The sequence below is a fragment of the Dipodomys ordii genome, unplaced genomic scaffold (genome assembly GCF_000151885.1).
Source record: "Dipodomys ordii isolate 6190 unplaced genomic scaffold, Dord_2.0 Scaffold45, whole genome shotgun sequence".
Lineage (NCBI taxonomy): Eukaryota > Metazoa > Chordata > Mammalia > Rodentia > Heteromyidae > Dipodomys > Dipodomys ordii.
The window spans coordinates 1,627,179-1,650,374 of record NW_012267261.1 but is presented as its reverse complement, the minus strand read 5'-3'; the positions used below and the strand labels follow the sequence as shown (position 1 = coordinate 1,650,374).

Here is a 23,196-nt window from a genome sequence, read left to right as displayed (position 1 = left end):
GGGAGGGAGGGAGGGAGGGAAGAGAAGGGAAGGAAGGAAAGGAAGGACAGAGGGAGGGAGGAAGGAAGGAAGGGAGGGAGGGAAGGAAGGAAGGAGGGAGGGAAGGAGGGAAGGAGGGGGGAGAGAGGGAGAGAAGGAAGGAGGGAAGGTAGAAAGGAAGGAGGGAAGGAAGGAAGAAGGGAAGGAAGGAAGGAAAAGAAAGGAAAGGAAAGGAAAGGAAAGGAAAAGAAAGGAAAGGAAAGGAAAACGAATGTTAGAATGCTGGCTGGGTCCGACAATCCAGAAATAGTTATAAGATTTAATTGCTAAGTCTCAAAAGTCCCATTGAGTAAAGAAAATACATAAAATAAGAGGTCTTTTCCCATAAAGAGAATAGAAAAGCTAAGTTCATAATGCTTGTAAAACCAACATTTAAAGATTACAAGCAGCAAGAGCAAGCCCGAGAATACTCTGTTGTAAGCATTCAAATTCTCTAGCTCTCTAGATTTTAGTATTTAGATTTCAGAAAAGATCTAGTTTCTTTTTAGAAAACTACTGCTCCTCTTCAAAGCCAAATCCTTGACTTAGATTGCATTTATATTGTAGAATTCTGCCATTATGACACGAAGGCCAGAAGCGCTTTCCTGGAGAAATGCTCTATCTCTGACATACATGGGCTTTCTTGTTATTCAGAAAAACAGACTCTTAAGGAACCTTGAAGTAGGTTCAAGTACAGTATATACTTAGGGGTAATTCTCGGACATTCCTTTAGGAAGGGTGGCATTCTGCCCTCTGCAGGAATTCCTAGGCAACAACTTCCTAAGGAGATATCTCATTTAAATATAACTTCTTGGCAACCAAATATTTATCTGGAAGAAATTGGGAGTGGCCCCGTCCAATCAGGCACCTGGGCTCACTCCATTACTCCAAAATAACAGGATTGTGGCATTTGGGGAACTCCTCCCCACAGAAGTTTGCCAAGAAATAGCTCAGCAATCCCCCATCAACCACCCATCCTTGTCAACACCCCTCCCTAGGCATTATGAGTGAGTGGACTGCACCACACCCAAGATCAAATCCAGGGCATTCTTGGCACAGATCCCCAGGGCAAAGTCAGGGTGTGCATAACAAAATTCTCGCCTGTTACCCTATTCATCACGGCATGTAAAAGAACTTGACCTTTGCTACGGATGGTAGTAGATCCAAAGCTCCAAAGTTGTCACACTTTTCCTCCATGCAAGTAAATCTCAAGTGACTTTGCTCCATTGGATCGAGAGGCCAATAGACTCAAATCAATTTGCCTTTAAGAGAGTGATATTCAATGTCTCACCTCTCTTTTCCACAGCAAGATTAAGTCTCCTACCAGGACTGACTGGAACACATGATCACACATTTTTCTGTGGTCCAATCTGTCCTACACAACCATCTCTGTTCTAATCATTTACTCAGCATTCATTGACCATACAGCAATGGGGACTGTCACATACTGATGCTATACTATAAGTTGTAGGAACACAGATACATAAAGTCTTCAAAATCTTTATGACTACCATTGGCTAACCAATACAAAGAAAAGTTCCAATTTCCAGGAAACAAATGATCATTTCCTGAATGACTTTTCACACTTTTGCATCTTCATATCTCTTTAGCTTACTCCCTCTCCACGTCCATAAACCAAAGTGTGTTATCCTGCCAAAAATTTCTACCCCCAAAATGAAATTCCCACAATATATTGCTTCTACCTTTCACTTACGTCTTATCATCGTTTTCTACATCTTTAGTTTCTTAGTACTCAATTAGACTTCAAGTTACTTTAAGACAGGATTATTTATATTCCATCCTGCATTGTCTTACAGAGATTACTAGGCCATTTTCTTATTTGCATTTTATAAAACCTTAAGTGACACACATAGAGTAACTGCCATCTTCCAACACAAAGCAAGTTATGTTGGATGGAAAGCAAATGAAAGCTAATGTTGAGGGAGTACCTCTGGCACTTGTCAGCTTAGCACTGCTTGTGTGTGATTTAATCCTTTCGGTTCCACAAAGTGGATGCCATTCATTCCGTTTTACATGCAAGGACACAGTTTTACACAATTGGTATAGCACAGTCCATAGTGTCAGATCTGTGACTGGAATCATGTTCATGTTCTCAACTATATGAACATTTTATCACAGAAAACTATAAGCCTTGCCATCCCTTAATTTTCAGGAGCTGAAAAAAAAAATCCCCTTCTCTTCTTTTGAATTTGCTAGATAGGATTAAACTGGGCTGCAACGAATAGAAAGAAAATACCATATAATGATCAGTTGCATTTCTCTTGGAAAAGGAAGAAGAAGGTTAAAGCATAGGAATAGAAGTGCAGCTCCACAGAGCCATCAGGAAACCCGGATCCTCCTAGGGAGCCCTTGATACCATCCCTAGGTCTGAACCTTGATCACAGTCATAGTCTTGTCTTAGAACATCCACACTACTGCAATGGAATATAGAATGAAGCTTCTTCCGATTACAGATATATTATCTCAAAGCTAAAATAATAAAAAGAAACTTGAACATATTTTAACCAACTTCATATTTGCTATTTTTTTGTTTTGTTCTTTATGTTTGTTTGTTGAGATAGAATCTCACTATACAGCCCTGTAGCTTCTACCTATCAAGTTCAGGTTTTATAGATGTGCACCACCACCACAGCAGCTAACTGCTATGTATTTTTGGTAGACTGAAAATAGAAGTTTTTTTTTAATAAATATGGACTCTATTAGTGGTTGTAGGCTTTAGGTCTAAGGGAAGCATGGGAGGATGTAAAAGAAGAACAAAGAAGACCTGTATGTAGATAGAAGAATAATTGTTCCTAGAAAATTAGATCAACAGCCTAGATTGCTTCCTCACATTCTACTCATATTTTCTACTCCTGGGGCTGCAAAATGAATGCACAGATGCTCAATTTCTGCTTCAAGTATTAAAGTCACAAGATATAAACTCATGGGTCACTCTGCTCCTCACCTATTGACACAAAGTTATTATCTTTCCTATTTATGAAAGCAAAATTAGACAAAATTTATAAAATCTGAATTATTGACCCAAGTAATAGCAGAGCCTTTGTCATTTAATTTACCCACTTTCATGTTACACATGAGTTAAATGAGGACTCTGCCAAAGGAAGAAACAGCACATTAGAAAATTAGGGTAATGGACTGGGAAGGTGGCTCAGTGGTAGAGTGCTTGCCTTGCATGCATGAGGCCCTGGGTTCGATTCCTCAGCACCACATAAGCAAAAAGAAAAAGCCCAGAAGTGGCACTGTGGCTCAAGTGGTAGAGTGCTAGCCTTGAGCTGAAGAGCTGAGGGACAGCACCCAGGCCCAGAGTTCAGGCCCCACGACGGGACAAAAAAAAAAACAAAAAACAAAAAACAGAAAATTAGGGTAGACAAGCATTATTTACAAGCTATATTTACAAGCCAGAGTTGAACTTTCTTTTTGTATTTCTCAGTAGTAGTCCTCAGTTAACTAGGATTAATGAGGACATTTGCTCTTTATGAATGAACAGGTGAAAATGGAGTCACTTTCTAAATGCTACCCACCTCTCCAGCCCAAAAGATTTTAAACCATAGGCTATTGCTACCTCTACTCCTTGACCTCAAAGACTCCTTATGAATTCAAGTAAACTTCATAGATCTCTTAGTCTAAAGTAAAATGCCATAGTAACAAGACATATTTTAAACATTTTTAATCCTTCCAATCTCTCCATCATCACCGATAATGCCCTATATTTATATAATACCTTTTCCCCCAAGAGAAGGTATAATAAATCACCAGAGGTGATTTATGAACATTATCTCATTACATAATAAGTACTTATGCCAAGAGATTAAGTGGGCAATTTGATCCATTTTATAAACGGAATCAGGAGTCCCATAGTTTCTCAACAGTCCCATAGTTTGTGGCTAAGGCTTTCCAACTCATTTTAACCTGGAACTTCTTTACTTTGTCTTGAACAGCAGTGTAAGCAACACACAAAGAACTGATCTTACTCCTACACAATGAGGAGAGCTTATCAACACCTGAATACAAACCTCATCTCATCTTCAGTGGCCTTTAGGCCATTCATATTCAGCATACGTAAATCACACTGCCATTTCCATGTTCCCAGATGTCAAAGTCCCTCCTTCCTTCCCACATCTTCTTCCCTATCCCTAGAACACACTCTAATACCATTCACTTCAACTCTTGATCCTCCTTCTAATCCTGACTCCAGGATTCCCTCATAAAGAAAGCTTTCCTTACCTTCCTCCTCAAATTTAGGTCAATATTCTGAAGTAAAAGCTCTGGCCTCCTAGCTAAGTTAAAGAAACAGCTCATATACCCTACAGTAGACTAGTGGAGCAAGAAAATTTGAGACACACACACACAGATATGTTTACTCATCTATGAGAAGAACATTATTTCATTTTCAGGAAAACAAATGCCCTGGTAAAAATTAATTTTTTAAGTGAAGTAAGTAAGTAAAGTAAGTCTGGCTCAAGAGAAACAAACAAGTTAGATTTAAACTATTAACATAAATGGAAACATGTATAGGATCATATATAAATATATACAAACAAATGATTCAAGTGTGGTATACTCTGAGGAGGATTCTCATGGTGTAGCTCCTTTAATTAAATTGTTATTATAAAGGTGATGTACAGAAGGGTTATAGTTACATAGGTCAGGTAATGAGTACATTTTTTCTTTTGTTTTTTCTTGTCCTGGGGCTTGAATTCAGGGTCTGAGCACTCTCCCTGAGCTTCTATTTGCTCAAGGCTAGTATTCTACCACTTCCAGCTTTTTCTGTGTATGTGGTACTGAGGAATTGAACCTGGGACTTCATGCATGCTAGGCAAGCACTCTACCACTAAGCCACATACCCAGCCTGAATACATTTCTTTTTGAACAGTGTCACCTCTTCCCTTGTTTTCTCCCATTTTTTCCCTCCTGACCCCTACCTCCCCCACAAGGTATATAGTTCATTTTCACCATAGTGTCTACTGAGTATCACTGCTGCATTTGTTCACCCTTTGTCTCATCATTTCTGTGCAGTCCTTACACTTCCTAAGTCAGATAACTCACATACAAAACAAAAGGTACAGAAATCAAAAAGAGACAAAGGGGGAAAAAAACAAAATAATTTTTTAAAAACACTGTTTCCAATTCTTAGAGGTCATTTTGATAAACATCATTTTATATGGTCATATGCACATAGTTGTGGAGCCTTTGTGATCCCCTCTTAATTCATGGTGTAACTTCTCATCACAATGAACATCCAGTTTAACAAGATGAAGATCAGGAAATGGAAGCAGGTTTTGTCCTGGGTAGGGGAGGAAGGTGTGGACTCAACCAGGGTCAGATGAAAGAAGCAAGGAATGGCAGGCAAATAGAGTCACTACACTCAATGTACCAGGGAACTGGGGGTGGGGGGAGAGGATACATAGGAATAGACGGGGAAGAATGATAGAAGGGATAATATGAATCAACATGCATTGTACTAATAAACGGATACATTGATTTGGAAATCCTTTGTACAACTACTTTACAAGTACGTTATTTCCCTCACATGGAAAGTTTACCCCTAAGATGGCTTCTAATGATGCCTACTTCATGATCTTCATGTTCTTGTGTAATGGTATGTCCTTGAGTGAACGCTGACCTCAATGACCTGTCACTAGAACACAGAATGTAGCAGATGTGATGAGATGTCCCTTCTAGCATTCGGTTCCTCTCTTGTCCAACCTCTTTATTCTCATTCTCCTTGGTTCCTTCTGAGGGGCAGCCATGTTGCCAGTGGCGTTATGGAAAGGCCCACTTGGCAAGTCACTGTGATCTCTGGTAAATTCCATGGAGAACTCAGACCTACCAACTACCACACCAGCGAATCTGAAAGAGACCTTTCTGGGTTAAACCATAAGATGCCACAGAACCATTGGTAGTTTAACAGAAACTTTGAGAGACGATCCAGCTAAGCATTCATATCCTAGACCCCCAAAACAGGGGGATTTTATATCGGTTGTTTTATACAACTAAGTTTTGAGGTAACTTGTAGCACAGCAATAGGGAAATTCATGTTGCTTCTCTTTCAGAGCCCTCTCCATTGATGTAACTTTATACCAGTTACTTAAGGATTCCTTGGTTGTGAGGTCAATGAGGTCAAAGCCTTTGGTTCTTTTATAACTGTACGATAGTACCCAGCATAGCCACCTGGCATATGACAAGTGCCCAGTAAATGTCAGCTGAATGGAACCAGTTCTCTCAACCATCATCTCTTCTCTCACCCCTGATAATAAACATAAAGTACATCTTCTACTTTTAGGCTCATAGTCTGACCTTCCTTCTATCTGTACCCACACCATGAAAATCCAAGCCAGTCATTTCATGCCAGGGAATTTATTTCTTCCAAGTTTCCCACCCAAGCCCCACCTTCTCTAATCCATTGTCCCATTTCAGTTTTGTTTATTAAATGTATGCGTGTGCTGGTCCTGGGGCTTGAACGCAAGGCTTGGGTGCTGTCCCTGAGCTTTTATTTCCCCTCAAGGTTAGCACTCTACCACCTGCGCCACAGATACACTCTGACTTATTGGTATTTAATTGTAGATAAGAGTCTCATGGATTTTTTTTTCCTGGACTGGCATTGAACTGCAATGCTCAGATCTCAGCCACCTTTATTAGCTAGGACTGCAGGCATGAGCCGCCAGTGTCTGGCCAATTTCAAATCTTTTTGAAAAAAAAATTACCCAATTCTAGAATCATAAAATCCCTTTCCCTGTGTCCCCTTTCTCCAGTTTTCTCTTTTTCCCCAAACCATTCTTTACACCACTAACACCCTTTTCTTCCTGAAGGCAAATGTCAATTGTATCAGGCCCCTCCCCCTGCAACCTTCAGCATCTTACATTCGACCATGACTAACCCTCAGACTCCATACACTATCATTTGAGGACATTCAGGAACTTCCACCACATTTTCCCAGCAGCGGGGCTTCAGACACATGGAGACTTGGTATGATCACAATCTGGGCGTGTATCTGCTTATGCTTGTACTCTGTCTGCTCAAGTTCTACTCCTCCCAATACAACTTGCTGAGTCTCCACCTCCTGCTTGGGACTCTCTCATCCTTCCCTGGGAATTCTCTTTTTCTTCTGCATTCATGACACTTGAGCTTTCCAGTGGAGCCCTAAGGAAAACCAACATGGGACTAACATCTGCTTCCCTATGAGGCTGTGTCCATCCTGATGGCCTGCCCGTGTGATCATGTGACCAGGGCTCAGGATGGAGACCCACTGAATACAGTGGAAACATTGGTTGGAGTGGACATCAATTTAGGGAGCTACTTTTCATTTGCAAAATGCTTCTGGGAGGAAGGTGGTTAATCAGTGGCTTGGGGTTGGAGGTGGGGGGAGGAAGAAGAGCACACGTACCTCCAAAGCTAAGAAGAAGAGGGAAATACATTGGTGCCTTTTACCCTCAGAGTTTGCAAAAACAAGAACATGCAGCTCCCACCATGCAGCTCCCACCAGACCACTTCTTCTTAATTAAAAGTTTTTTCAGATTCTTTTGGTGCACTGGATTTTCTGGTCAGGTCAACAAAAAAAAAGTAACCAGCATCACTCCAATCTCCCTTCTGTCTTCTTAGCCCCACTTCTGGAGTTATGCAAGCCTTGGGGGTGGCACACACTCCAGCTATTTGCTCTGTGCTCATAATTAGGTTGTCTAGACAGGAGATGTTGCTAGAGCAATAGGAAAATATTTTACAAGGTGTTCCACAGAACCACACTTATAACAGTGATTAGAATGCACTGACAGACGCAAAGCCAGCAGAATCAGCCTGGACCCACAGGCTGATTTCATCCAGAGCAAAGGCCCTTTGAAGCTCTAATCTGAAGAACAGGTGCCAAATTAGAATTCTGAGGGCATACAGAAGACCCCTGGACTTTGGGTTCATGGGCGTATGGCTGAAATGGTAGGCTAATGTCTACAGATGTCCTCTGCCCTGCTTCCACATGCTACCAAAAGGGACAAATGGTCTTCTCAACTCCCATCGCCTATCTCTACAAACAGGAGGGATGAAAGCCAGACCAGGCAGGTTGCAGGACCTTCATTCTCCTATCTACTGTATCCCTTCTATTTGCAGAATGCAAATATAAATAGCATAGAGAGATAGAAGCACAATGCTTTTCCTTGCAGGAAGATATTCTGTGGCCTGGTGTCCTTGCTCAGCCTTGGTTGACACATCATATGACAGCAACAATATTTTTCATCAGATATCTTTGGAGATACTTTTCACAGGAGGAGTAGATTAGATAAAATAATTTCGTTCTGTAAGATGAGTGGACTTTGGGAAAATTGCTATACTGATAGAGTACAGCCTAAGTCTACAGTTTTTGTACAAAAAAAGAAAAATTCCAGGTGGTTGCTGGTAGTTCATGCCTATAAATCATACCTACTCAGGAAGCTGAGATCTGAGGATCCTAATTGGAAGTCAGCCCAGGCAGTGAAGTCCATGAGATTCTTATTTCCAATTAGCCACAGAAAAGCTTAAAACAAAGCTATGCCTCAATCTGTAGAGTGCTAGTTCAAAGCAAAAACAAAAGGAAAAAAAAGCTAAGGGGCAGCAAGCACCAAGACCAGGGTTCAAAGCCCAGTACTGGCTTACATGTGCACACACACACACACACACACACACACACACACGTGCACACGTGCACACACACACATCCTAGAAACTCCCAGAAAAATAAAATGAGATTCAGCAAAGGGAAGAGAGTTATATTAGAAATATGGATCAGGATGTAGGTCCTTGGTTTCAAACCAGTGTCTTTCTACCAAACCAATTATATATATATATATATATATATATATATATATATATATATATATATCTCTCACACCCATAGGTGAGACAAAGTTATTTAACCACTCAGAATTTTAACTCCTCTTATTATCATGCCTTGGGAGCACATTTTGTGAAAAGTAAGACTGGTAAAGGAGTAAGAGATTTTTTTTCATCTTTCATTTTGGTACTTTACAATTTATAAAACATCTTCACATCCATGATTTGAATCTACAATCACCCTATGAGTTAGTTGGTGGAGGGGGGCGGGGAGGCTCGGTGCTGTCCTTGAGTTGGAAATTGAGACCCATTAAAGGGACTTTGGTAGGGTACACACCTGTAATCTGGGCATTCAGGATGAGATAGGAGAATTATGAGTTCAAAGCCAGCCTGGGATATATAGTATGACCCTGTCTCAAAAATAAAACCAGAACCAACAGAAAAGAAGAGTTAAAGTTATTAGTCCAAATTCTAGCAACAAGAAAACTGTGTGGTTATGATTAGTCATGATTAACTCAGCTAGAAACCCAGCCTTTGCTTCTTCTACTTTTATGGGAGGTTAGACACAATTGGACTGTGAAAATTAGTTTTTAAGTAAAATCTGTTGATTTATCAAATTGTGATAGAAATGAGATTTAGAACTCTCTTCAGAAAAGAAATGACTTTTAAACCTATGTGACAGCAACTACTTATCCTGGAGGATAAAGCAGGTCTTTTGCTACTTCCTGGTTTTGTCTCTAATGAACATTCTCATCTGAAAAGAATCCATCTGCCTTCATGTTACAAAAGAATGATCCTGAGCTCTTACTTTTCTTACCTTGGCCCTTCCCTGTACCTCTAAGCTAAAGGCAACTAGACAAAACCAAACAACAGTTTTAAAGTAGAATAGATGGGATATGTTGGCCCATGTTCTGCTAAGTTTTGCCAGTCTTTCCCATGGATTAGGAGAGGTTGTAACTCCATTCATAGGAGAGGTATCTTCACCCACAGAGGGAGAAGAAATGAGAGGAAAAAGAAGAAAATCTCAGAGGCAAAGGAGGGGAAGGCTCTGAATTCAAGTCCCATTTTATGAAAATAAAGGATAGGTTCTGAGACTCCAATATTCAATAGCTAATGGTGTTAGAATCTCTTAGCCTTTTTAATTTCCTATCAAATGCAGTGAATCAGTCATGCATCTTCCTGTGTTGAAGATCACAAGACACAGGGGGAGAAAAGTACTTGGTATCAGCATTGTCTCCTACACTAGTGCTAGGCTATTTCCCTTCCTTTATCAAGGGAGCTTGCTTAGACTCAGCCGAAGCTTTTCTCTTGAGACAGTTTGTCATTATTTAGCAGCTGATTTTCCGTTGCCCCCTACTTTTATTTTTTTCCTACCTGCTACTGCCTCACCTCTGACCTTCTAATGTTGACTTCATGCTTAAGAAGGGCCAATTTAGTTGGGAGCAAAGATAACAATCAAATTAATCTACTTACTTGCATGTTAACAAAAGCTTTAATCTGGGAAAGAAATCAGAACTTGTTAATACCTGGTGTCTATGAAGCATATTACAAAGTGCTTTCATGCAATGTCAATATAACCTAACACTAAGACTGCTAATGAGGCAGAATGACTACATTAATCTTGCCTTTTAATAGATGGGGAAATGAAGTTAAGAACTCTGCCCTCACTCCTATACTAGAAGATAGTAGCTTGGTAAATGCTTCTGCACAGTATTTAAACAACCAGCCCTCAATCATACTACATTTCTCTCCAACCCCAATATACAGAGAAAACCCTTTATTGTTCACCAGCCTACCAGCTGCTGGCACTGGCTTTCTTAGTCTAACCACAGGATGCAAATATGGAAAAGCCTCACAGATTAATTAGGAGGGTTGCAATTATATCAACTCCCAGTGGTAATAATTGGATGCCTTATGGGAAATTAAATCAAATATTCCATAAAAATGAAGCTTTCTGGAAAAATAAATGAAAGAAGGCAAAAGATGGGAGAATTTGAGAATAATAGAAATATCCAGATTTCTCTATTTACAAATGGAAGTTTAGGGGCAGGTGCTTGTGGCTCATTTCTGTAATCCTAGATACTCAGGGGACTGAGCATGGTTCAAAGCCAGCCTGAGCAAAAAGGTTCATGAAACCGTTATCTCCAATTAATCACACACACACACACACACACACACACACACACACACACACACACACACACACACACACACACAAGGAGCTGTGGCTCAAGTGGTAGAATGCCAACCTCAATTGAAAATTCTAAAGGACAGGGTCCAGGATCCAATTTCAAACACCAGTTCTGGCACCAAACAAAGAAAAGAAGAGAAGAGTAGGCATTTTTTTCACAGGTGAAATACAACCAACCTCTAAGTAACAGATAAAGCTATTTGTTTACCTGACAATGTCAAGAAAGGAAAAAAGATAATACTTTTTCAGAAAATTTGCTGTTATTGAGACAAAAATCTTCAAATACAGACCAATAAAAGAAAACTATGTCAATTGAACTAAAGAATATTAATACACTGTACTTGTGTTTAATACCCAATAGCATATTAATAATGACATACTAATTGCAAGTGGAATTTGGGCATTAAATATGCAAAAGTATATAGCAAGCACATGACAGTTCATGCTTTTTAGATCTAAGAGAAAAATAGATATGATCATCTTCATAGCAAGCCATGAAAAGATATGGAATAAACTCAAAAATAAATCAGTAAAAGAAATCAATCTGAAAATCCTGTGTAGTGTGTGATTCCAACTACATGACATTCTGGAAAAGATAAAACTGTGAACACAGCAAAAAAAGGGATTTGGACCTAAGAATTCCATTCTGGAAATCTATATTACATATACATTGCCCATTGAACAAAATTCCATATACAAGAATATTTATAGCAGCTTTGTTGCTCATAGCAAAAGTGAAAATCAATATATATCCACAAGAGACTTAGATTAGACTAAGATGTATTACTCTGAAATACTGAAAACAGAGAATGATCTTTACATGATTATATAATACATCTTTACTGTATGCCATCATTAAATATAAAACATGACACATTTATAACATGTGCTTCTATTAGATAAAATGGTAGATAATAAAGATATATAGATGCATGCTTCTACATATGTATAAACATTTGCATATGCACATAGATAACTTTATTCTTTTATGTTTCTAACATTTCTATAAAATTAGACAAGAATGGTTGGGTGCTGGTGGCTCATGCTTGTAATCCTAGCTATTCAGGAGCCTGAGATCTGAGATCATCATTCAAAGCCACATGTGGCTAAAGCAGTAGATCATTAGCCTTGAGCAAAAAAGCTCAGGGACAGCTACCAGAGGCCTTGTGTTCAAGTTCCAAGACTGGCACGCACATGCGTGTGCGCGCACACACACACACACACACACACATACACACACACACACACACATACAAGTAGACAAGAAATTGGCATTGCCTATGGAGAGAATGCTGGACTGAGAGTCTGAAATAGAAAAATAAAGGCGGTATTTTGTGACATTAAATGTATTGTTATGATGTGTCTATATTATTGCAAAAGTTAATGTTTTAAAAGTAAATATAATTAAATGAATTTATGAAGTAATAACTTCTTGCATCAATGAAGAGTAATGTGAAAATAATTATTTAGTATGGTAGACTATTAGCTTTGTGTTAGTGTGTGTGTGTGTGTGTGTCTGTCTGTCTGTCTGTCTGTCTGTCTGCCAGCCTATATTGGGGCTTGAACTCATAGCCTAGTCAATGTTCCTTAGCTTATTTCCTTAAGGCTGGTGTTCTACCACATAAGCCACAGCTCCAATACCAGCTTTATTTTGGTAGTTAATCATTGATAAGAGTCCTAGGAGACTTTCCTCCAAGCACTGGCTTGGAACCAGGATTCTCAGAAGACAGCCTGGAGTAGCTAGAATTAAAGGCCTGAACCATCAGCACCTAGCTAACATGATAAGCTTTGCGAAAGGAAACCAATTATCTATTCAGGTTGTGCTCTTGTTGTGTGCCTTAAAATGAGCTCTCTCTTCTCACTAGGTTCCAGTCCCAATGCCCAGATCTTAATAAAAGGACATAAAATGGAATCGGCCTTCAAGAAGCTCACAGTTCAATGGGAAACCTTCACAGTCAGTATTAGAGGAAGATGGTTGTCCTGATTTAGATCCAAAATGTTTAGTAAATTCATTTCTTTTCAAGATCATAACAAGAACTTACTTCAACCATCCATCCTCCTCTGCAGACTTCACCCAGTCCCTTGTTAACTGTCAACACTTCTGAAACAGTTGATTTCACCCCCCTCAGAGCTTTGGGAAGATTCCAGAGACTTACAGAGCTGTTAGTCACCTTGAGTTCTAACCTCTGATCTTTACAGAACAATTCCAGTTCTGAAAGTTGTCAAGTAATTTCCCACCTCTACTCTTTTTTTGTAAAATTATGCTTTGTTTGGAATATTATTCAACTTCGTGTCTTGTTCCCTGGATAATGCCTATCCAACCATGATTATTAGCTTTAAGTCTTCTCCAGGAAAACTCTGCCTAGCTGTCATATATATTATGTCAAGAACCTTTCCTCAGGTTGCAGCTTCCTGGTGTTCATTTTGTTAGGCTATAAGTTAGTTGTTCAAAGGAGTTATACCACTGGAATTCTCCCCTGCATATACTGTACTTTGATTAATACAGGTATGTATATAGGCACATATGACTCCATGTATATTTCTTATTGTTATTTGTTTATAGTTATAAATCAGGTCTTGAAGTATAAGTCAAAGGAGGTCAAGGAGGGGCAGACAAATCAAGACTGGAGGAGTGAGAGAATGTAGACATCAGATTTGATGTATATATGTAAAAATGGAGCTTGAATTGAGAGGATAGGTGGAATGGAGAGAGATGGGGGGGGAATAATGGAAGGGGCAACACTGATCAAGAGACATGTTTACCCATACACCAACAAGTTGAACGGAAACCACTTTTTTAAAAAAATCTAAAAGAGAAAAGCAAGAACTCTGTCCATCAGCTTTTGCCTTGGCCCAACTGAACCTCTTTACAGTAGACAGGGACAGCCTAGGGAAGGTAAATGGAATGTGAGGACAGAGACAATGGTGCCAGGGATGAGCCAGTCCAGCCTCAGGGCCACCCTGCCCTGCGTCTGAGGCCAAATAAACATGATTTGGTGTTAAGATAGCTGAGCTGATGACCAATTTAAGTATATAGTTACATCGTGACAATTTGGTATTCATTTGGCCCTTGACCAACCTCATAGATATCTCAATATTAAATCAAGAACACTCCCTCCTTGTTCACAATGTTCTACTACCCTTCCCTCCACTAACTCTCCTGGTGAGTTGGTTAGTATCTGCAATAGAGTAGAACTCAGTGATGGATCTAATGAGTTCCCCTGTAGAACTTGAATGGTCCCCCGAGTTCTCTAGCATACCACACTGATGGACTGCATTGGTGATTTCCCAGCATGCCTTCACCCTCCTTCATTGCATTCCTGAGTCTAAAGCATGGTACTCACTTGTCCAGTGATATCCCTGGGAACACAAACTTGCCCAGGCAGATGCGACAGATAGCATGGAGGGGGATTTTCTGCATCTGCACACAGCTGAGCATGATGAAGTCATATTTGCAGATGAAGAGAGTCTGATCAGTGAGCATCAAAATCTTCTCCTTTTCATTGTTCCAATGGTCAATCCTATGGGAGAAGTAAAGCTGGTGACATTGTCTCTCCAAGGTAATGATGAACAACATTCATTATCACAGGCAGAAAACAGTGAGGAGAATCACCTCAGAACCAATAAGACTAAGGAATGCCTAACTCCTCCACTCCTTTTCTTGGTCTGACCCTATGACTAAAAGAGGAAGGAATCTGAAAGCTAATCCCAAAAGATTTTTTCAACCAAGAGCTCAGAAAGTATTACCCCTGACAGAATTGACCAAAGGAATATCAACTTTGTACCACATTGGTCTTCAACTGATTTCTACTTCTCCCTGACTTTCCTACTCTCTAGAAAACTTGTAGAGCACACCTTCCTTCAAGTACACAAAAAACACCTCATTCTACTAAATCTATATCACAAGAGTCATTCACTAAAACATATTAATGCTAATCACCAAAAGCGGTATTACTAGCTGAAGATAAAGCAAAGACTTAATGGCTAGCACTATTTACAGCCCATCCTGCCATACCCTCTTGGTGAATGAATGGAGTCAAATAGACACTAGATAAGTTTTTATTGGTTTGCTTTACCTCAGAAGCCAGAGCCTTTCAAGACTCACTTAGAAAAATCTGACAGTGTAAAGAATTCCTCTGGGAGAGAACAAGAAACAAGGAGAACAAGGTTTTCTGATTAAATGAGAGTGATCGCACTCTGTAATTCCTGTGGCACACAGCACCATTGCTGTCTCTTTCAACACTATAGTCTTTAGGATTTAGAATGTTATGATGAATGCTTCAGTGCATATTTTGTACTAAACAATAGAAAAGGTTGATTTGCATTTCAGTTTTCACCACAATCAATCTAACCTGTAATTTTTATGGGCACTCTGGTTCCAAACATTCCCTTCACAGATACCACAGTATAGTTTAAAAAGAAGAAGAAGAAGAAGAAGAAGAAGAAGAAGAAGAAGAAGAAGAAGAAGAAGAAGAAGAAGAAGAAGAAGAAGAAGAAGAAGAAGAGGAGGAGGAGGAGGAGGAGGAGGAAGAAGAGGAGGAGGAGGAAGAGGAGGAAGAGGAGGAGGAGGAGGAGGAGGAACAAAGAAAAAATCTTGACTGATATCATTTCTATGTTCACTTCATTAAATAGCATCTTCTGCCTAAGGATCAAATTCATGTTTCCTAATAGAAAACCCCAGGTTTCTTATCTTGTCTAACTTCTGCCCAGGATCATCATCTCACAGCAAGCTAAGAATATCCAATGTTCAAGTCATGACTCAACTATCTCATTCAAAATTGTTTTTATTTTTATTCCCATACTGAGGCTTGATTTCAGGACCTCACAATTTCACTTGGCTTGTTCACTCAAGGCTGTAACATTACCACTTTAGCCACATTTCCATTTCTAGATTTTTGATGGCAAATTCGAGATAAGGTTTTCACAGACTTTCCAGTTTTCAGAATCCTGAGTAGCTAGCACTAGCAGCATGAGCCACCGGTGCCTAGATTTTGAATTTATAAATTTGGCTTCTTATAATACACTCTGATGGTATCATGACCCTTTTTCCTTTGTGGAATGCATTAAATGTTTAGCAATGGATGTTGTGTGGCTACTGACCAAAGAGAATGTGCCCAAGAAATGGAATAAAGTATGGTAGCAGTAAATATGAGCTGAATATCAACCTTATGTGTAAGACAGTGTGTGTGTGTGTGTGTGTGTGTGTGTGTGTGTGTGTGTGTAGGTGTTTGATGGTGTGACAACATCGGTATAAACGTCTAGCTCTATCACTTACTAACTCTGAAAGATTGGATTTTTAAACTTTCTATGGCTAAGATTACTTACCTGTGAAATGGAGACAATTCTGGTATTCACTGTCTAAATTTGGGGAAATGATTAAGGGAAGTGATTCCCACTTAGGGTTCTAGAATTAGCTGTATTATTATTAGTAGGGACTTTGGTTACTAAGTAACTTTGATTTACCAAATATATGCCACCTCCAATGTAGTCAAAAGACAGACAAGAAAAAATTAAGAGTTGAATTAATCAGAGAGGGAACAGGAGAAAATGTGAGCAAGAAGGAAATAAAGATCAAAAATAAAGAGAGAAAGCCAGGTTCCAGTAATTCTATAATCCTAGCTACTCAGGAAACTGAGATCTGAGGATCATGGTTCAAAGCCAGCCCAGGCAGAAAAGTCCATGAAACTTTTTATTTATTTATTTATTTTTTGCCGGTCATGGGGCCTGAACTCTGGGTCTGGACGCTGTTCCTTAGCTCTTCAGCTCAAGGCTAGCACTCTACCACTGGAGCCACAGCGCCACTTCTGGCTTTTTCTGTTTATGTGGTGCTAAGGAATCGAACCCAGGGCCTCATGCTTGCAAGGCATGCACTCTACCGCTGAGCTACCTTCCAAGCCTGAAAACTCTATTTCTAATTAACCACCAAAAAACTACAAGTGGAGGGGTGACACAAGCGGTAGACATTTAGCTTTTAGGAAAAAAAAAAGCCCAGAGACAGTTCCCAGGCACTGAGTTTAAACCCCAGATAATAGCACAAGAGAAGAGAAGAGAGGAGGGAAAGAGAAAGGAGAAGAAGGGAGGAGAGAGAAGGGGAGGGGAGGGGAGGGAAAAAGGAAGGGAAAGGAAAAAGGAAGGGAAAAGGGAAGGGAAGAGGGAAGGGAAGAGGGAATGGAAGGGAAGGAAAGGGTAAGATCAATCACTAGGCCCAGTGCAAGGCAGTCATTGCATAGTGAGGAGTATTAGCTCAACATCCATCCACCCACAATCTTGCTAGAAGGTGACATATGAGTTATTGTACTGCCGAAAGAAATAGCATAGAATCTAAGCACTCTGTTTTAAATCTCGGCTCTATGGTTTCCACCCACTTTCACACACAGCACTATTCAGCTCCTCCTCCATTTCCTTCTTGCTGTTGGCTTCACACCCTGAGTCTTAGTCAGGAAGAGCTGGGGACTCTAAAATGTCTTATCAGATATCTACATAAACTTCTCTAAATAGACTGCATGTACTTAGCAGTATGGTATAAGCTGCTGCCTAATAAACCAGACTTGTTTTTAGTCTGGGAAAAAAAAAAAACACTGGTTAAATGGTTTTACTGAAAATGTCAGCACTCCATAATGAGATTTATTTTAAAAGGTAAAGGATTCCGGGGAGGGGAAAAAAAGAGAATTCTTTTTAGGAACGCAGAGTGCTCTACTGTGACACAGACTCTGCATAATTTCCATGCTGGCAATGACTGAGTTCAAGTAAACACACAAGTTCATAAATAGTGGGGCCACCATCTTTAGCTCCTGGATGCTATATTTATTTATTTAGACTGTTCTTGAGAACTTATGGATGAAAATTTACAGTCATTTCTGTGATTCTATCTCTTAAAGTCTGTTTTGCTCTCCTGTAATGTGTGTTTTACAGAGAACCAGTAAGATCTTACTTTTGTGGCTCCAAGACTGCAGGTATCCACAAAAGATTCCTGGGGTATATCAGTGAAGAATGAACACCCCTTGGTCTGTACTGCCTAGACGCCTTCACTCATGCTAGTTGAAGAATCGGACCCTCAGTTTTACATGTTAGAGTATTCCCCCATTAAGATAGTACATTTTAAAAAGTTGCAAACATTTGAGACATATTTATGTCACCATAGTGAGAAAGAGTAGGCCATGCATGCAGTCTACACTGTAGTCCCAATTTTATAACCATAACAAGGTAGTGCACAGTAACGTTTCTGAGTGGCAAGATTTGAAGTGATTTGTCTTGCTTTTATGTATTCTTATTTGCTAGAGTTTTATTTTGTAACGAATGTATTCCACCTTTATGTTAAAAAGGAAAACCTCGGCTCATCCTTCAAGTTTCCAGCTTAGATGTTTTCTATTTCATAGAGCTTTACTCTTCAAGTACATGTCTTCTTTCTTCTTTTAAACACACACACACACACACACACACACACACACACATCTTTTTCAGGGCCTCCATCATGGCCCTAGTCACAATTTCTCCTGTGTTAACGTGATTTCTGTACCTGCCTTACCCTTCCCACCACATATATGAAATAAAACCCCTGGCCTAATTCATATCTGCCATGATTCCCTGTGCCTAGCATAGAGCCCACATGAGAGCAGGGTTTCACCAAAGGATAGCAGTATGGAATGAAAAAAAAAATGGGAGCATTAGCATCAAAAAAAAAAGTCCCATTAGGCATCAGAGCAATTTTCCCTGGTGTCACTTCTTGTCACTGCTCTTCCCCAGCACCACCTGACTGCCACTCCCAAGAGAATGGAACCCAGTGCCTCCCTGACCCTCTTCCACAATCCCACCACCAACCAGCTGTGGGTTATTTCCTGAGATGACAACAGATTCGCCAGCAGAGGGCAACAGTGAACTAGCAATGACGGGCCAGACGATCCTGCACATTTCCAGGGACCACCCAGTAACCCAGTTAGTCAAATCATCCCCCGTTCTTTCCCAGCAGCCTCAGCCTCAGATCCAGCAATACTTTTACTTGCTCTTTTAAGACTGTCAAATCAATTTGTGGTTTGGAAATGATTTACAAGAACAAATTTCTTCTAATATTGTCTCTCTGTCTCAGTCTGGCTGTCTGTCTGACTGTCTCTCTCTCACACACACACACATAGACACACACATTCGCATGCACCACTCAGCAAAAGTATCTACTCTTATGTTGAATGGAGTGACTATTTGTGATTGGCAAACCAGTGCACCCCTACTCCTCTCTTAGTTTGCCCAACCCTTAGAGAGGAAGAGAATAACACAGGTAGCCCAGAGTCACCAACCCAGGAGGAAAACACTGAATCATTCATTTCACACTCATTCCCTGAGCACCCACTGGGTTCCAAGCCATGAAGAAAATCCAACTGGGGTTGACCATTGAAACACAAACAGATGAAAAACACATGGCATTAGAGCAAAGCAATTTTCCCTCTCCCTGGGTTAAGTGGAGTCTTGTAAAAACCCTTTTCTAAATAATCCACATATTTTTTTTCAATTATTTGGTTACTCTTTTGCTAGGCCTCACCAATTTGTTTAAAATAGAGACCCTCAAAGAAAACAGAGCATTCTAATAAAAACCCGATGCCACAAACCTTCCCTGTTCCTGGTTCTCCAAACTTGGCTTCCTATAACTCTTTTTTTTTTCTCCCAACTACCCTATACTGCCAGTCATGTTTCAGGCTCTATCCTAGCCACTGGGAATAACTGAGAAAATAATACTGATTTTTAAGGAATATATACCCCTGAAATGCAAGGATAATATGTAGGGAGGAATACCATGGGTCCCTACGGTGTGCTGTGACTTGACAAGTGTTACTTAGTCCACAGGGGCATCCTCAAGGCTCAGGATTCCCTGCCCACTGCCCACAGGACTAAGGAAAAGGAGCTCAGGACGGATACTATATGATGGCTCTGTCATGTTCATGCTTGGTGAATATCTCCAAATCAGTAAAACAGAAATTACAAAGCACAAATAATTCTATAGATGTAAGAAAAGGAAAATAACCCAGAAGAAATGATTCATTTCTTCAACACTTCTTTAACATGTCTCTCATAGGGCAGATGGAGTATCTGCATAAAAAACAGATAAGACCTAGAAATATCCATTTATGAATTCTCCAAAAGTCATATTTTTTTCCTAGTAAGAGAAATCATCCCATGGACCTGATTACATTGTTCTAGTTGGCTATATGGGGGGGGGAGGGGGAAGAGAGGGATGGGAGGGGATGTTACTTGGCCATCAAATGATAAAAAAGATTTGTGAGTTCTAAAAATACAAGAAGGACAAGAAAGTCTGTGAGAGGCTTCGCTCTACGAAAACAGCAAAAACTGATAGTAGAAGTGTAGCTTAAGTGGTAGAACACCAGCGTTGAGCAAAAATAAATAAATAAGGAAAACAGAAAAAACAATTGAAGCTAGAATGTGAAACTCTGGGTTCAAGGACTAGTACTGGGGGAAAAAAAGTGCCATGGATCTAGCAATGAGTGACTGAGCCAACTCTAGCTTCCAGAGCTGTGGGACCCCATCCCAGCTTTCCATCCAGCAGCTCTCCTTTGGCTCCCAGGCAACTCTGCTCCCCTTATCACACCACCATCCACAAGAGAGTATTTTTAAAGCTACACGCAAGAATCTGCATACAGCCCATCCTTCACTTCCTCCTTAGAACTTCTGAGAGCTCTCTGCCCCCCGAATAGTTCAATTCTTTGTCAGCTCACCAGGAGCTTTCCAAAGCACCAGCCTCTGGGAGGGAAGGGGGAACTCTCTCCTCCCCTGAATTCTTTTCAAGGGATTCACTTGATAAGAAGCCAGAGAGGTTGGCAGGGGAAATGAGGCCCCATGTTGAGGAGACAGCAGGGGAAGAAAGGAGGTACAAAAATGAATAAAGGCACACATCTCATCACCTCCATTGTCTTATTTCTTTAAAATGGAAGAGGGTTCTGCTTACTGTACTGTGTGACATAGGACTCTGGATATAGGAGACAAAAACTCCAACCTGACAAACCCTAAGGCAGAGTGGAGTGGGGATTGGTGGAATATGCTATGAAAATACTTGGAAGAATAGCACAGAAAACTAAGAACAGAAACCATAACAAATTGGTAGTGCTAGAGACCTTTGTTTCATTATTACTATTATTATTTTTTATTTTTTGCCTGTCCTGGGTTTGAACTCAGGGCCTGGGCCCTGTCCCTGAGCTGCTTGTGCTCAAGGCTAGCTACTCTCTACCACTTGAGCCACAGCACCACTTCTGGCTTCTTCTGTGTATATGATACTGAGGAATTGAACCTGGGGCTTCATGCATGCTAGGCAAGCACTCTATCACTAAGCCACATTCCCAGCCCAGTTTCCTTATTTTTGAATTCATGTGAATTTTCATATTCACTTTCATAGAGCTCGCACAGCTCTGTATCATCCAGTTCAGATTCTCAAGGGAGAGAATCCTGTTCTGTCTGATTTAGTTGGAATGATACATGTCAGCTGTGCCTTTGATTCACAAGCAGGCTAATAGGTTAGTTTCTCTGCCCAATCAGCTGTGGCCAAGAGCCTGAAATTCCACAGCAGAAAGTAAGATTTCCTAGTGAGAAACACTTTGGGATTGTCTTTTTTGTTTGTTTGTAGAATTATTTCTAACTATTCTCCTTCCTTTGTATTCCTTAAAACATTGTTAGGGAAGTGGGGTTATATTGATCAAGATGCATTGGTCTTATAACATGATTTATGGAATTTTAATCTCTTTGCACAGCTACTTTAAAACACTTTTTTTTAAATCAAAACTAATTGTTAGAAAAAAATCTTGTTTATACCTACAGAAGAATCTTGCTGGGATTTTGATAGAAATTATGCTAAACCTGTATATTAAATTTGAAGAGAGTTGACATCTTTACCTTTTCAGTCTTCCAATCCACAAACACAGTGGTGAGTCCATTCATTCAGATCTCCTATGATTTCTTTCATCAATACTTTATACCTTCAACATGCGAGATTGTATGCATTTTGTCACATTAATACAGACATATAAGTATATCTTCTTTTTGCATGATTATAAATGCTGTGGTAATTTTAATTTTGGTTTTTATTTCTTTATTGCTATTACATAAAAATATTATATACTCATTGTTGCAATGGATTCACCTGTAACCCTATTTAAATGATTTGTTTTTTCCCTTACCCTCCACAAATTATACCAACATCTAATACAGTGAAAGCAGGGGTTATACCGTGGGGGAGGGACATACAAAGCAACAAAGAAATCATCTTATAAATATGTTAGCAACAATTGCATGAAAGAAAAAAAAACATTTGAATACTACAAACTTTGCAACTTCGGTGGGGGGGGGAGGATCGGGTGAAGGGGGCGGGTATGAGAAGAGATGGGAAGGGGAAACAAAGGAGGAGGCAACAATGCTTGATAAGAAATGCACTCATTATCTTGCCCATGTAATTGTAACCCCTCTGTACGGTATTTTCACAATAAAAAATATTATATACTATTGTAGTACTATTTACTGACATAATACCATATACTGATTTATAGATAGATAGATAGATAGATATAGATCTTTCATCTTATAACTTTGCTAAATTCTTACTAGTTCTCAAGGTTTTCTGTATTTCTTGGAGTTCTCTATATAGACTCATTTCTTATGCAAATAGGATAGTTTTTATGTTTTTCTTTCTATTTCCTTTTCTGCCTAATTGTGCTAGATAAAACTTCCAACAGTGTAGTGAATGTGAGTCCTCTTCCTTGTTCCAACTCTTGGGCAAAACCAGACTTTCCCATAATACAACAGGACCTGTAAGTTTTATGCAGGTGTTCTTTCTCACACAGAACAGTTTAATATCAGAAATGCATGAAAACTGTTTTCAAATGATTTCTCTGCCTCAAATCACGTGTTTATATGAATTTTTATTTTTAGATTGTTTATATGTTAGATTGTATCAAGTGGATTTTCAATAATTCAGCCTTTCATCTCTGAAATAAACAATTTGGTCAAGGAATTTATGTCTTTTATATATAGGTATATCTCATTTGCTATTTTTTTTTAGTTTCTGAATCAATATCCATGGTAAATTTTGATCTATAGTACTATTTTTGTACTATTTTTGTCTGGTGTTAGTATAAGATTATACTAGCCTCTCAGAATGGATTGGGAACTACTTCCTTCTC

General features: G+C 39.6%; 1 protein-coding gene across 1 annotated transcript in view; it reads right to left on the bottom strand.

Annotated features, from left to right (window-relative positions):
• The window catches only part of Tprg1 (tumor protein p63 regulated 1), a 99,736-nt gene that overhangs the window by 50,483 nt on the left and 26,057 nt on the right, over positions 1-23,196 (bottom strand). Inside the window, exon 3 of the mRNA XM_013019402.1 lies at positions 14,371-14,547. Within this exon, the coding sequence (XP_012874856.1) occupies positions 14,371-14,547 (177 nt within the window). The remainder of the gene's footprint in view (positions 1-14,370; positions 14,548-23,196) is intronic.